This window comes from Plectropomus leopardus, chromosome 3 (genome assembly GCF_026936395.1).
Source record: "Plectropomus leopardus strain MGB_pleo_1.0 chromosome 3, ASM2693639v1, whole genome shotgun sequence".
In the NCBI taxonomy this organism is placed as follows: domain Eukaryota; kingdom Metazoa; phylum Chordata; class Actinopteri; order Perciformes; family Serranidae; genus Plectropomus; species Plectropomus leopardus.
Genome location: NC_142178.1, coordinates 15594733 through 15607896, shown reverse-complemented (window position 1 = coordinate 15607896; position 13164 = coordinate 15594733). Strand labels below are relative to the sequence as shown.

The 13164-nt window shown below is 37.4% G+C and overlaps 2 protein-coding genes and 1 pseudogene across 5 annotated transcripts; all 3 read left to right on the top strand.

Annotated features, from left to right (window-relative positions):
- Positions 1-82: 82 nt before the first annotated feature.
- LOC121942485 (uncharacterized) lies at positions 83-3385 on the top strand. Its single transcript, XM_042485702.2, has 5 exons — positions 83-263; positions 1338-1649; positions 1897-1953; positions 2036-2134; positions 2761-3385. Exons 1-5 carry the CDS (start codon positions 167-169, stop codon positions 3105-3107), a joined length of 912 nt encoding a protein of 303 aa, XP_042341636.2. The 5' UTR covers positions 83-166; the 3' UTR covers positions 3108-3385.
- Positions 3386-3563: 178 nt separating this feature from the next.
- Positions 3564-6034, top strand: LOC148189946 (uncharacterized). Of its 3 annotated transcripts, none has more exons than XM_088075270.1 (6): positions 3564-3796; positions 4045-4377; positions 4461-4562; positions 4681-4734; positions 5376-5492; positions 5650-6034. In XM_088075270.1, the coding sequence occupies exons 1-6, from the start codon at positions 3757-3759 to the stop codon at positions 5859-5861; spliced, it is 858 nt and encodes a 285-aa protein (XP_087931396.1). In that variant the 5' UTR covers positions 3564-3756; the 3' UTR covers positions 5862-6034. The 3 variants fall into 3 exon arrangements, with proteins under 3 accessions (XP_087931396.1, XP_087931395.1, XP_087931394.1); XM_088075269.1 differs by having other exon boundaries at positions 3565-3796; positions 4048-4377; positions 5647-6034; XM_088075268.1 differs by having other exon boundaries at positions 3566-3796; positions 5647-6034.
- A 597-nt stretch (positions 6035-6631) lies between these two features.
- LOC148189945 (uncharacterized) lies at positions 6632-11762 on the top strand (annotated as a pseudogene). Its single transcript, XR_015776102.1, has 8 exons — positions 6632-6640; positions 7573-7658; positions 7781-7830; positions 9387-9680; positions 9843-9921; positions 10023-10112; positions 11191-11249; positions 11332-11762. The product of XR_015776102.1 is annotated as an uncharacterized LOC148189945 (transcript).
- The last annotated feature ends 1402 nt before the right edge of the window (positions 11763-13164 follow it).

Genomic DNA, 13164 nt, shown 5'->3' with positions numbered 1-13164 from the left:
GAGATGGGAGAGTTGTTTTGGTATGCCTCTCACATGGTTTAAGTGGTTTGATGGGGAGATATCGAGAGAGGAAGCTGGCTAAAAATAGGAAATGCAACAACAAAGAGGAACCTAAGATAAGTGTAGAGTTGTCTTCAACCGAAGAAAATTACAAAGACATGAAATTATGGTGAGAAAAGAACGGGCAAAAGAAAGTGACAGAAGTACGAATCATACAAGCAACATGACAATGATTTTCCTCATTTCGGCCTTTCTTCTGGGAGGTAAGTTTACAGAGATACTATAACTTATGTCTCGCTGTTTCTCTTGCTTCTATCTAAATGTTTCGTGTCTTTGTGTTTGTGAGCTTTCTCAGGCGAATGTTTTTTGTTTTCATTTTCTTAATTGACCTTCATGATTTTGTGAAAGGGTCATAGAAGCTGCCTCTGACTCCCAATCATTTCTTGCTGTTGCTTTTGAGCATATTTCACAAATTTCATTGACTTTTAAAACACTCTAAGTGAGCTGGAGTTTTTTGAGATCTGTCAGTGAGATTTGTTTGCTTCAAATGGGGACAATTTCATCTGTGCTCATGTCGGTATTGCTTGTCAGGAAGGAACGCTCCAAATTGAGGCCAAATTTTGGTGATCCCTTAAAATCTCACCTGGAGATATCCAATGATTTCCAATGTATTTTTGTCTCTCTTCTTTTTTTTTTTTTATAAAAAGGACGACAGGTCTATTTTAAGAGCAATGACTTGCCCAACACACGCTTATACGGATACATAACACATTAAAACAGGATTGGTGTGAAACTCAAAATGTTGTACCAGTCACAGTCTATACACATTGGATAGTTAGTGATGTTAACTGTAAAATAAAAAAACAAAGTATATCTGGTTGCCACTTCTTAGCTCTTCATATTGACGAAGTTTTCAACTAGCGGATATATTTTTAACAGCTCCTGTTAAAAAGTTCCTGAGAATTCAGTTATGGCTTTTAGTTTTGGTGTGCCACGCTTTTCACTGGCCCCATCTGGCCATCCCTACGAAAATTTGTGGGGGTGCGACTGGCGTGCACTTCTAGGGGAGCCTTTCCCAAATCCCCAGGGGCGAATGAAATGGTGATCGAGGTTAAAAAATACAAAATGTACAATCAAACAATCAAAACAGAATAAACTGCCTACAACTCACAGAAACCCTGTGTCAAGAGGCCAGGAGGCAAGAGGATCAAAAACCTCTAAAATTTGCAAACCACTGTTTTGAAGAACAGGATATGCCTGTTTTGTTAATTTAGTTAGTAGTTGGTAATATACAGTGTAATCTAACCTCTATTGCTGTGTGTGTGTGTTTTGTGCAGGATTATGGAAAACTGAGGCTGTGACAGTAACAGGCATGTTGGGAGGAGAGGTCACAATACATTGCTCCCACACATTCGCATTTTCCAACATCAAATATTTCTGCAAGGCAGCATGTGGAAATGAAGACGTCCTAATAAGGAGCAGCAATAATAAGAAGGATTCAAATGGGAAATACAGTATCAAAGATACAGGAAACACATTTCACGTGACCATCTCTCGTCTGACGGAAAATGACTCAGGAACTTACTGGTGTGGAATAGACAGAGTTGGTGTTGACACATACATTGAAGTGAGGCTCTCAGTCATACCGGGTGAGTTGATTGAGCGCTGTCTATGAATAGTGTTTATGGCGTTGCTATTTCATCACTTAAAAAATGAATACCTATGTCCCATTTCCTTTTCGCAAGAAAATGGCCGCTATTTCACAACATAGTCTGCCCCCACATCTTCTCTTTTTTGCAACACAGACAGTACAGAAATGAGACTCTGACACAGCAGATGAAACGTGACTGAGAGACAAGGAACAAAATTAACATAAGTTGTTTTTTTTTTTTTCAGGGAACAGGGACCCTAAGGATGATGCGCCAAAGTCAAATTTTAAAGCTTTATCCTCTAGTAAGCAACTGTGTGGTTGTGTGTAAATATGTATGTGTGTGTGACACACCATCACTGAGACAGGATGTTGTCTCTTTTTCAGAGAAGCTGGTGTACATTGGAGCAGGTCTCGGGGTGACAGTGCTGGCTCTGGCGATGGTCCTTCTAATATTCTTCAGGCATCGAAAGGCTGCATCTTCTGGTATAACACTAAAAGATTCATATGATAATATTTTTAAAATACCTATCCTAAACAACCTCGAAGTGACCTAGCAACACTCGGACCTGAGCACTACAACAAGCACCTTGAAACAGCCTCATGATGATCTAACAACTGTCGAGAACACCCTAAGATCCACCACAAGCATCAACCCCATGGATTATTATTAAATACTGCGGCCAGTCAGTTGAATAAAACATTACAGAGTGCATTAGTCAATAAAGGTTGCCTCCACATTGTGCAGCCCAATGTACACATATACTGTGTTGCGCATCATGTTACCACTCCACTCGTAGACATCACAATGATGTCACATACATAAAAATCTTTTCCCAGACTTTTTTTAATATTGATGTGCAGGTCAACCCACATCCCGTGGGTTATGTTAAGCTTACTAGAAAATATCAGCCGTTTGGTTAGGTGGGTCAAAAATTGGCAATGCACCATTTTAAGTAAGTTTTATATAAACACAATAAAATTGCATGCAGTAGTCCACCTTCCACCCTCTCTTCATTATACCAGAAAGATTTATAGTTTTTCAGGAAGTGAAATTAAAAAAATGTTTTCATCTCACAGGGGTCTAAAATTTTGTCAATGTATCATCACAGGAAAAGACCATGACACAGCCTATGCAACAGTATCCAGTCAGAAACAAGATGAACACCATGTTACTACTTCTTCAACAGCCAATGAGGATCAAGACACAGACAGCAGGATTAACAGCTCACCGCCCGTTCAGCACCAAGATACCAGCAGAGACCACTCAGACGATGTTTACTCCAACGTGGCCGTTTCATCAGAGGCTCACATCCAACCTGACGGCCTCTTCTACTCCACTGTTAGCTTCAACAAACACACAGACTGCAGCACTGTCACACCTCGCACTGCAGCGTCTACATACTCCACTATCAAACACACAGCAACAGATGAATCAAAAATCTACCATAATGTCTGACCTGGGTGCTATTAATCTTCAGAGCCGTACCTTCCTCTGCTGTAGGAGTCTGTGTAATGCTAAACAGCAAATCCAATAGATATTTTAAAAATTTGGAATTTATTTATTCATTTTTTAACATTCATGCAGGACAGATATTCTTGGAAATATGTAGATAACTCCTCTGAAATTATATATTATTGTTATTATATAATTATAAATAATTATACATCATGTTCAATAGATTTTAGAATGTTTTAATGAAATCACATTGTAAAATAAAATTGATGTGTACTAGATTTTCTTTCTTGTTTTTTTTTTTTTGTATTTTCCATGTGTCTGTTTGCTGTTGACAAGATGGTAGAGAAGTGCAACACGTTCACACCCACAATATGGCACACACACACACACACACACACATACACACAAAGTTTTAAACAGACAGAAACTAAGAAGGTGATGTGAGCAAAGAGGCCATCGTGTGACTTTCCCACACTTTGTGATCAACTCCAACACTTCCTGGTTCACTGTGGTGTTTCAGTAGTGTCTCTTGAAAAGGATGAAATCCTCAGATTGGTTTTCAACTAAGTGAAGTGGTTTAAAAGTTGGTTAAGTGTGGAGAAACGAGTGGACTCCAGGGAAAAGCGAAGGTGAAGTAACAAGGAGTGAAATGAAGAAAATGCTTCTTCTTAGCGTCTGGCTGTTCTCTGGTGAGTACACACTCTAGCTGCAGATTTGAAATGATCTCCCTGCTATAGTGTTAAGTGTTAATATCCTTTATTATACTGCTGGGAATATTTTGTGCCATTTTAGATAGAGACGATTGTGGAATGTCAATGACGGCATCTAGTTAAAGGCTGACATTGTTTGAGAGACAAAGCAAAATCTTTCTGCACATGTAGCCATGACCAAAAATATAATAATAACAATAATCTCCTGTATTTATTTTTGTTTAAAGCAGTCAGATGCCAACAACCAAAGGTGCATCGATCAGCCCAGGAGGGAGGACCGGTTCACATCTCCTGTCCATATGACTCTGGGTATGAAAAATATCCCAAGTTTTTCTCGAAGGGTGATTACGGTAAAAGGAAGACTCTCCTACGAACCACTACGAAAATGTGCAAAGAGGGGATGCAGAAAGGGAAATATGAACTCTGTGATGATACAAAAAAAAGGATCCTGCACATCACAATCTATAAACTGACCCTGAAGGACGCTGGGACTTACTGGTGTGAAATAGATGCAAACTTTTTTGATCCAAAAACAGAAATCGAGCTCAGAGTCTACAAAGGTATGTCAAAGTTAGCTGTTCTTTCTTTCACTGAACTCGTGTTCATTCTTCCTTCCTGAACATCTGTAATCTTTTGTTGACAGCTCCTGCAGCTCCTAAACCTCCACCGGTCAAATCAAGTCCTCCTGTTTCAACCACAGTTCAAACTATCACCAGGAACCAGCAACAATCAAAACGAACCCCAGGTTATTTAAATGCTGTGTAATATAGAAATGTCCAGCTTGATTTATATACTCTATATAGATCTTCACATGCTATTTATGTAAACAAAAAATATATGGCTTTTTTTTTACACAATGACAGCGATGGCCATCAATACAACACTATGGTCCACATCACCTGCAGATGTGCACACAGGTAAAATGTCACACACAGCACTTTATTCAGGAAAAAATCTGAAAATGTCTGAGGAGCATGCTAGTTTAAAAAAACAAAAAAGGTTATCTAATGAGCCAGTTTAAAAAAAGGACACAAAAAAAGTCACATTTTCTTTTTAAAAAATCTGGGCAAAGATGCTATCTGTTTTCTGTAAATCACCTTTAAAAAACAGAGCTTTACGTACATTTTAAAATAGGTTTATATAAGGTTTAAGATCATCAGGAAATGGGTTTCATCTGCGTGAAGCATAGTGACATGCTGAAATGTCACCTAGTTTCTTTTCAGAGGTTTGTATTTTTGTAGGTTTTAAATAGTGAGAGTTTATGCTACTTTGCTATTCAAATACTAAATGTGATTTACATATGTTTTTACTGAATTAAAGCAAGAATCAGCAATCATAATAAATTAAAAAGCATTTTCGATTTTTTAAAAAAATTTAAATTTGGTCCTTTAAATAAAAATTTCTGTCAAACTGTTAAACTTAAATTGTTAATAGATATGAGATATATAACTATAGGCTCCACTCTTTATGTACATTTTCTATCTTTTTATAGTTTTTTGCTTTGAGCACGTGGTGTTTAATGTTTTATTTCCCCTCGCTCCATGGTCACCATTGGCAGGAAATGAGCTGTACCTGATTGCGGCAGCTGCTGCGGCTGCTGTTGCTGTTGCAGTGCTGGGTCTGTTGGTGTTTTGGTTCTTTAGACCAAGGAAACACAGACATGATACAGCAGAAGGTGAGTGACCTTGATTTAACTCGTATGTCTCTGTCTACATTATTTGTTACCAAATGATTCTTTGACTGAAAATCAAGGGAACTGTACTTAATTTATTCTTTAAGCAGTCATGAAAATTCATATAGGTTGAGATCTAATGAATGTTTTCGATTAGAAGACGCTCCTGCAGCGACGAGGTACGAGGAGAACATCTGCAGCGTCAGCAGCCCCTCCGATGAGGCTGGAGACCAGCGCATCAACGAGAACGTACATCTGCTGTACTCCACAATCTGCTTCAGCACAGAGGCAATTGCTGAGCCCAGGAGACTGAGCACATCTGCCGCTGGACCCTCTGACGTGTACGCCACCATCACACACCCACAAACATAGTTCCTGCTGCTGTTATTATTGATTTTTATCCTCATTTGTTTGAGTTAGTAGCTTGTCAATCATTCATGCCTGCAATTAAATCATTGTAAATATGATCACAGTGGTATTTTATTCATTGACTGTATTGTTTCATTTCTTTTTACATATAGAATTAAAAATAAAAAAATATAACAGCTTGGGGGATTTTAAATTGAATTTCCTCCACCATTCATGCTGTACCACACTCTCTAAAACACTGACTACCCTTTATCAAGCAGTTTAAAAAGTGTCATAAAAGATCCAATTCATCCTCAAGCTTTTTTTCCAGTCATAAGACATTCGTTTTCTATTTCGCTTCTTAGCTCTCTCCAATGACAAATGAGGCGAGAATTTTTATGCACAAATTAACTCATAATGTCTTTTTGCATGTCTACCATGATGGATATTTTCACTGAAATGTCAAAAATAAGACTATGTTACTTATAATAAACAGCAGCCCCTGTGGCTTCACTTGTACAGGATAGTGATAAATGCTAAAATTAAAAGTCCACATATTGTCAATTCCACAGTAATATATCTCTAAAGTTTGCTAACATTAAAAGCTAATGGTCCCCAGGGGAGAGCCCCGAGATAAATATGTTTGTTTATTAACATCTAATTTGGTTAATTAGAGATTTATTTCAATCAAACCAGAGCTGGTGATTGTTGGAACAGTGGAGTTAGTAGCTAGATTACCAGCATGAGTAACCAAGATGGTTTGAACGAGTTATTTTTGTTTCTGTTGAGTTTGAATGAAGTTGGTAAAACGCCATCAAGCGATAACTGAGCCTTGTTAGTCTTCTGTGAGAAAGTTGAATTCAAAAGGTGTACAATTTTATTTTTCTATTTAATATGATAAAAAGGTGTGAGAATATTACTTTTCTTTACATTTTGTTGGTTTCTATAGTGTATTTATTAGTTTGAAAAGCTGAAAGTAAGTAGTGCACTCACCGTTGGGGGTCGTAGGGGGGGATGAGTATTAGCGACGCATACTGATACAAAGACATATAGTATACCCTGGTGGAATTTTAGGAAAGTATTAAATATTACATAACGCTCTAATGTCCATTACAATGGAGCCTGGGTCTGAATGGTTTGAATCAGTTGATTGCATGTGATGTTATGAGTTTTTACAATAATATACTGTATTGCCAGTTGCTTTAATGAAAATTAAGATGTATGCAGAAAGGAGGCTCACAATAAAAGCACTTTTTGTAAATAGGAATTCAAGGAAATATCAAAGTGGATTTCTTTTGCTATCTTCCAGGTGCACACATGATACCGGCATACCTACAGTATGTTCACACAGGTTTTCAATTGTACCTCAGACCAAGTTTTGAATATTCCATTGCGCTGCGAACCCTCCCTCTGGGAACAATACACATTAGTGTATTAGGCACATACTGAGAATATCTGCAGTCTTCATATAAATATATGGTACTATAATTATTCTGATCAAATGATAAGAGAATCATTGTGGACGTTGCTCTGTGAAGTAAAGCCGTACTGGGTTTTACATCTAAACAGGTGATGGAGCAGAGGGGAAGACCATTCTCGCTCTGTTTCACTATCTCTCTCTTTACATCCTCATTTTAAAATGCAAATGCAAATTTCTAGTAATGTGCTAGAGAGCAGAGGCTGACACACTAATATTTGCACAGAGAAACAGAAGGTGCGACAGTGGTCCTGACAGTACAGCACTGACGTCGAGACAAATGAGAGAATTTTAGCTTTAGACAATGAGAATATCTCTAAAAGTCACCATTTACCCAAAAACAGGTAATTACATTTTTCTCTGTTTGTGTTTACTTTTGATGAGTGTGAAAAAAATATTTTGATGTAAATTCGTTGACTGTGTTATGATGAATAACTTTTTTTTTTGCTATTTTTCTAACATCCAGTGAGTTTAGTGTCTTGTCAGGAAATGAAGGGGAACATTGCAACATTAACTGTAAGTATGTAAAACATCATGCAAGATACTTTTGTAGAGATGCGCTCACTTGTTGGATGTTATAATAAAATAATGGCTAGAAAATCATACATCTGGCAGCTCAAACATCGGACATGCTCGAGTGCAGCACTGGAAAACAATTCTGAGATTTTTCTATTCATGCTAATTTATACTTAATTTATACTACAGCGCAGAAATGTACTTTTCACTCAATATTCATTTAAAAGATACAGTTATATGACTTTATATACAAATCATTTAATCAGTCTATTAAATATGAAGCATAGATTAAACTGTCCAGTTATATAAACTGTGTGGTTAAAATAAGCTTCATCATAACAAACTGCAACTGTTTCAGAATACTTGTAATTGTTAGAGGTCATGAAAAGATATTTTCTCAGTCCGCTATGAGTGACAGAGTTGTTATGCTGTATATACACACTATTCTCTATATTCTCTAAAGCACTGAAAACATCTGCAGGTGATGTCACAGGAGCAAGCTCACCTTTTTTCTCTGTTTCACTGGATGGTTTGAACTGGGCATGGCTCAGTAATAACATGCCCTCACATGCACTGAGGATTTAACAATATTGAATCAGAATCTATTGACATTTGGTTGGTTGCTTCTTTACTGTTTATCAAATCTGATCAAACTACCCCGATACTGTGCTAACAAAGCAGGCTAAAGTCATCGTTATTTTTAATCTATTTTTTTCGAACTGTTGTTTTTATGTCGTGAGTGCTTTATTACGTATAGTGAATAATACATGTCGTTAAAGCGAGGTAATGTTTTTGTTTGGAATAAGCTCATTTTTCTGAGCTTTTGTGCCGTAAATAATCCACCGATCATGTTATACAAAATGAACATCACATCAGAGCATCATGATGGTAGCAGACCTGTTGCAGCTGTAGCATATTTGCATTACTGTAGGTATAAATCATTTTGATTCAAGCAAGTATTTTACATATTCATGTAATTTATTGGTCACCTCCATTGTGCATAGAGGCCTTAAGTTTTGAGTGTTGCTGACCTGAAGTATAATACAGTGTTTAGCACAGCTGTGCTTTTATCCACAGGAATACATAAGTTGTGAAAATAATAGTGCCAGAGGAAAGGAATTTCTGACAGTAAGGTAAAGAGATGAAAATATTCTCCATATAGCGTCCATTTAGATGGATAAAGACTGTTTTTGGTAAGCCTTTGTTTAAGTGCCTAAAGTATGTTGGTAGCCCTGTCTGCTTCTTCAAACTGGGAGCATGCCACCTGCAATCTACTGTATGTAATGCACTATGTATAAGTACCTCATACAGCCCGACTTCAAAAAATCTCAACAATCCCTTTAAGTAAAATACTAGAATATATGTCCACCACCACAAAAAAGACAGATTCTGTGTGCATTCACCAGAAAACTGTGTGTGTGTGTGGTGGGGACAGGATTGGGTTGGACATGAACCTTCAGCTACTGAATCTGAGACCATGAGATTTACGTTTGCTGCCTCACGTGCAAAGATCAGGCTTCAGTTTCATAATCAGGCTTGTTTGAACTGTCTGGCAGGTTACAAACCTCCAGTGAGCCTGAATGCGCTTCATGGAAGCTCTGTTACCATCAACTGCAACTATCCAACGGCAGAGGAAAGCAACGTCAAACAACCCTCACTGCAAAAATCTGACAGCAACTCACACTTCAAGTTACACAATACAAAACACGTTTTCTCTGAGAGACGGCAAACAGCAAAGAGTCTACGCTGTGATCATTTCCAAACTGACCCAGGATGATACTGGTGCATACTGGTGTGTTACAGAAAGAGCTGACAGTTCCACTGCATGTTTGACTGAGATCCACCTGCATATTTTGAGTGAGTATTGACTTCCTGACATATACTGCTGTGTGTGTGTGTGTGTGTGTGTGTGTGTGTGTGTGTGTGTGTGTGTGTGTGTTTTGCATACAGTAATCTTGTTTGTTCTTTTTGTCACACCTCTAACCCTCTGGTGTTTTTTAACCTTCTGACAGCTAAAACGTGAAATCAAAACAAAGACATCAGACCCAAAGAGAAATTCTGCAGGAAACAAAATGGACCACTTGAAAATGGGTGCCAACTTTGATTACTACTGTTCAAACCTCTGCAGATAATAAAACTCTGCTGAGAGCATGCATTTTTCAACAGCTTCATTTGTCGTCTCTTGGTTGCAGGAGAGCTTGTCGCTGTGGTCGTGTGTGTGGTATTGATCCTGATACTTGTGCTTGTACTTGTACTGTGCAGACACAAACTCCCCAGGAAAGGTGAGGCACATAGACACACACACACGCACATACACACAAAAGTGTTAATATGAATTTGTAATTTTATAAACATTCTTCTTGTGTTGAATCCTCTTTTCCAATGGCAAAAAGTTATCTTGGAAGTCATTAAAATATTTACTCACAAAACCTATCATTTGATTTTAATGGTGAATGACTGCATAAAAGTCCTCACTAAGAAAAAAGCAATTGAATTTTTTTTCTTTGCATTTTGTATGTTCTTGGGGCTATAAATTCATGTTTAGTTTCTAAACAGACGTCATAGTTTTTTAAATATAGGCCTCTACCAAACGGTTGAGATGACCATTTATGGTAATGCTAAAACAGAAAGAAAAAAATCAAAATTACAAATCATTTACTGTTAAAATGTTTGTAGTATGTTAGCATGCCAAAGTATATATAAATGTATATAAATGTGACCATAGAATTATAAGTTGCCAACACTAATGTTATTTCCAAGCATGTAGTCTAGATATTTACTATTACAGTACTTAAAATATCTCAGAAATTATGAAAAAATAGTATTTCTTTCATCAAATATATAATGGACTAACATTAAATATATGGTAGTAACTTCAGTGAATATTGATCCTTTTTTCCTTAATTTCATAAAAAAAATGTCATTTATGATCTTTGCATCAGTGCCTTGGCATGGTTTTAGTTAAAAAGAAATCCTAATTACAAAAATATTTCATCATATAAGTAATGGATAATATCAAATGAGTCATGTAACAACAAATATGAATGATCAGAATGGTTTTTTTTTTTATTTCTTAGCAAATAGTCTGTTTTGATTTCATCAGTTTAGCTTTACTGTTTTCACCATAAAAGGCCAAGTCAACTTTTTGGTAGAGCATATTTTGTTAGAAATTATATGAACTTTATTGTGTGTGCGAGATGCTATGACTAAAAATGTGCTCCACCAAACAGTTAAGCAGGACGTTTAAGTGTTAGGGACATAAATGAAAAGCTGCACATGATTCCAACTGTAATGACTTTAAATACAGACAGTTAAAAATATTTGGATGATTCCATCTTTTCAAATGTTTGTTTCTTTCAGGGTGTTGCGCTGCAGATAACTTATCAGAGGAGACGACAAACGCTCACCATAATACAGAGGTGTGTGTGTGTGTGTGTTTATGGGTTTGCATATGAGTACAATGGCTGTATCTATCACACCGTTCCCCTTGTTCCACTGTAGGAAAATCATCACTATGAGGACATACAGATGCGGAACCAGCAGGTGAGCTCAGGAGACGCGCTGCCATCACTTTATGCAATCGTCAACCCTCCAGCAGAGCAGCTCCACTATGCCAGCGTCAATTTCCATATGGACTCTGTGGGTGTCTCAACAAACGGGAATGAACTCTCTGACATGGATAAAAGCGTTTCCTTGGCCTGTGACTACTCCTCTGTCAGTAGGTCTCAGGGTGCCAACCATCCTCCAGCAGCAGAGCAGACTCTCTATTCTATTGTCACAAAGCCTCGGGAAGCGTGAGTTAGATACCTGTTGAAGTCTCAGGGATAGTTCTGATTTTTGAAGTGGGACTGAATGAGGTCATAGTTATATCAAGAGATGTCAGTTGGCGCATTACCAGTTTGGAGAAGCAGGCTAAAGTCCGACACAGAAGCTAAGCAATGTACTGCTGTGGATGTAGGCAGTAGCAAAACTTTAGCCACTTAAAAAAAGTCCTGCCTACCACATTTATAACGTCATTCTGTATTGAGAGTATTTTTCAGAGCTTTACCTTCCCATCAGACAGTCCGTTTCAACAGGGAAGCCATTAACCAGCTCATTTCCAGTTAGGTTTATGCCCTTTTCAAAGCCACCAGACTCCATTCATAAAAACAATTTAGCTTGTTGAACACAGGAGCTGCTGGTCTACTACTGCCTCGACAGTTACTACGTTTATGTAATTGTGTGACTTTGGTGAATCTGAAGTAACCCTTTTAAACACCAAAGTCACACAATAACACAAACTAACTAACTGACGGAGGCAGCAGCAAAGTGCTCCTGTGTTCAGCAATGTTAAATCATTGTTTTTCTAGATGGCTTTGAAGAGGGCAGTTTAACAGCTTTAGTTCCAGGTCAAAAAGCGCTAACGTTAAGGTAAAGCATTGACAATATACTCAATACAATGTACACTTAAACACTGTATTGATTGTACTGAAAGATTTTGATTATTTTAGGTGGCTAAAATACATTTTGTTGCTGACCCCATCCACTGCAGCACACTGCTTAGCTTCCTTGTCAGACTCCAGCTTTCTCCCCCAAAGTGTGGTGTGCCGACCACCATCTACTGTAGGTAAGGTGGATAAGTACCCCATACTACCCTACTTCAAAAAGTCCAACCTATCCATTTAACTGTGGAGTTTGAGGCAAACCTGCTGTGAGGGAATTTCATTTGTCCTGTACATACATATCATATAAACTAGAATATAGAAAAGTAGTTTTGTAGCATTTTTCAGTGATGCACCCTAAAATCTGACGCAATGTAGAGTTTACAAGTTAGCTAGTTAGCATTTATTAAGACTGTTTAGCAAATAATTTGACTTATAAACATGAATATTAATGGGGATGTGTTCTGAATATCATGAATAAATCTTGTTTTCTTGTTGCTTTATTTAAGGGATTTTACACTGAAAGGACTGTAACTTAAATTATCGAGCAGATATTAACCATATAACTATATTACCTGATTAACTTATTCTGCTGAAGCTTCAGATAATCCTCTTAATGCAATCTTGCACAAAGCCATTGCTATTGATTTTGTCTCCCATCACTTGAATTTAACATGCTAATGGTAGAAGACCAAAGACTACTGGCATAGGTGCGACCAGGTCATTGCTTTGCAAGTCACAAGTCAATACTCTTAAGTCTGTGCTCTTCACCAAATGTAATGTCCATTTAACAACAGAGTAATAGTATATTGCATTTACAAAAATTATAAATACTTTTTAAAATTGTACTTATTTGTTCAAAAGTTTATCTGAACTTTTTTGCATCTTTGCATTTCACGTTTCACATGCTGCA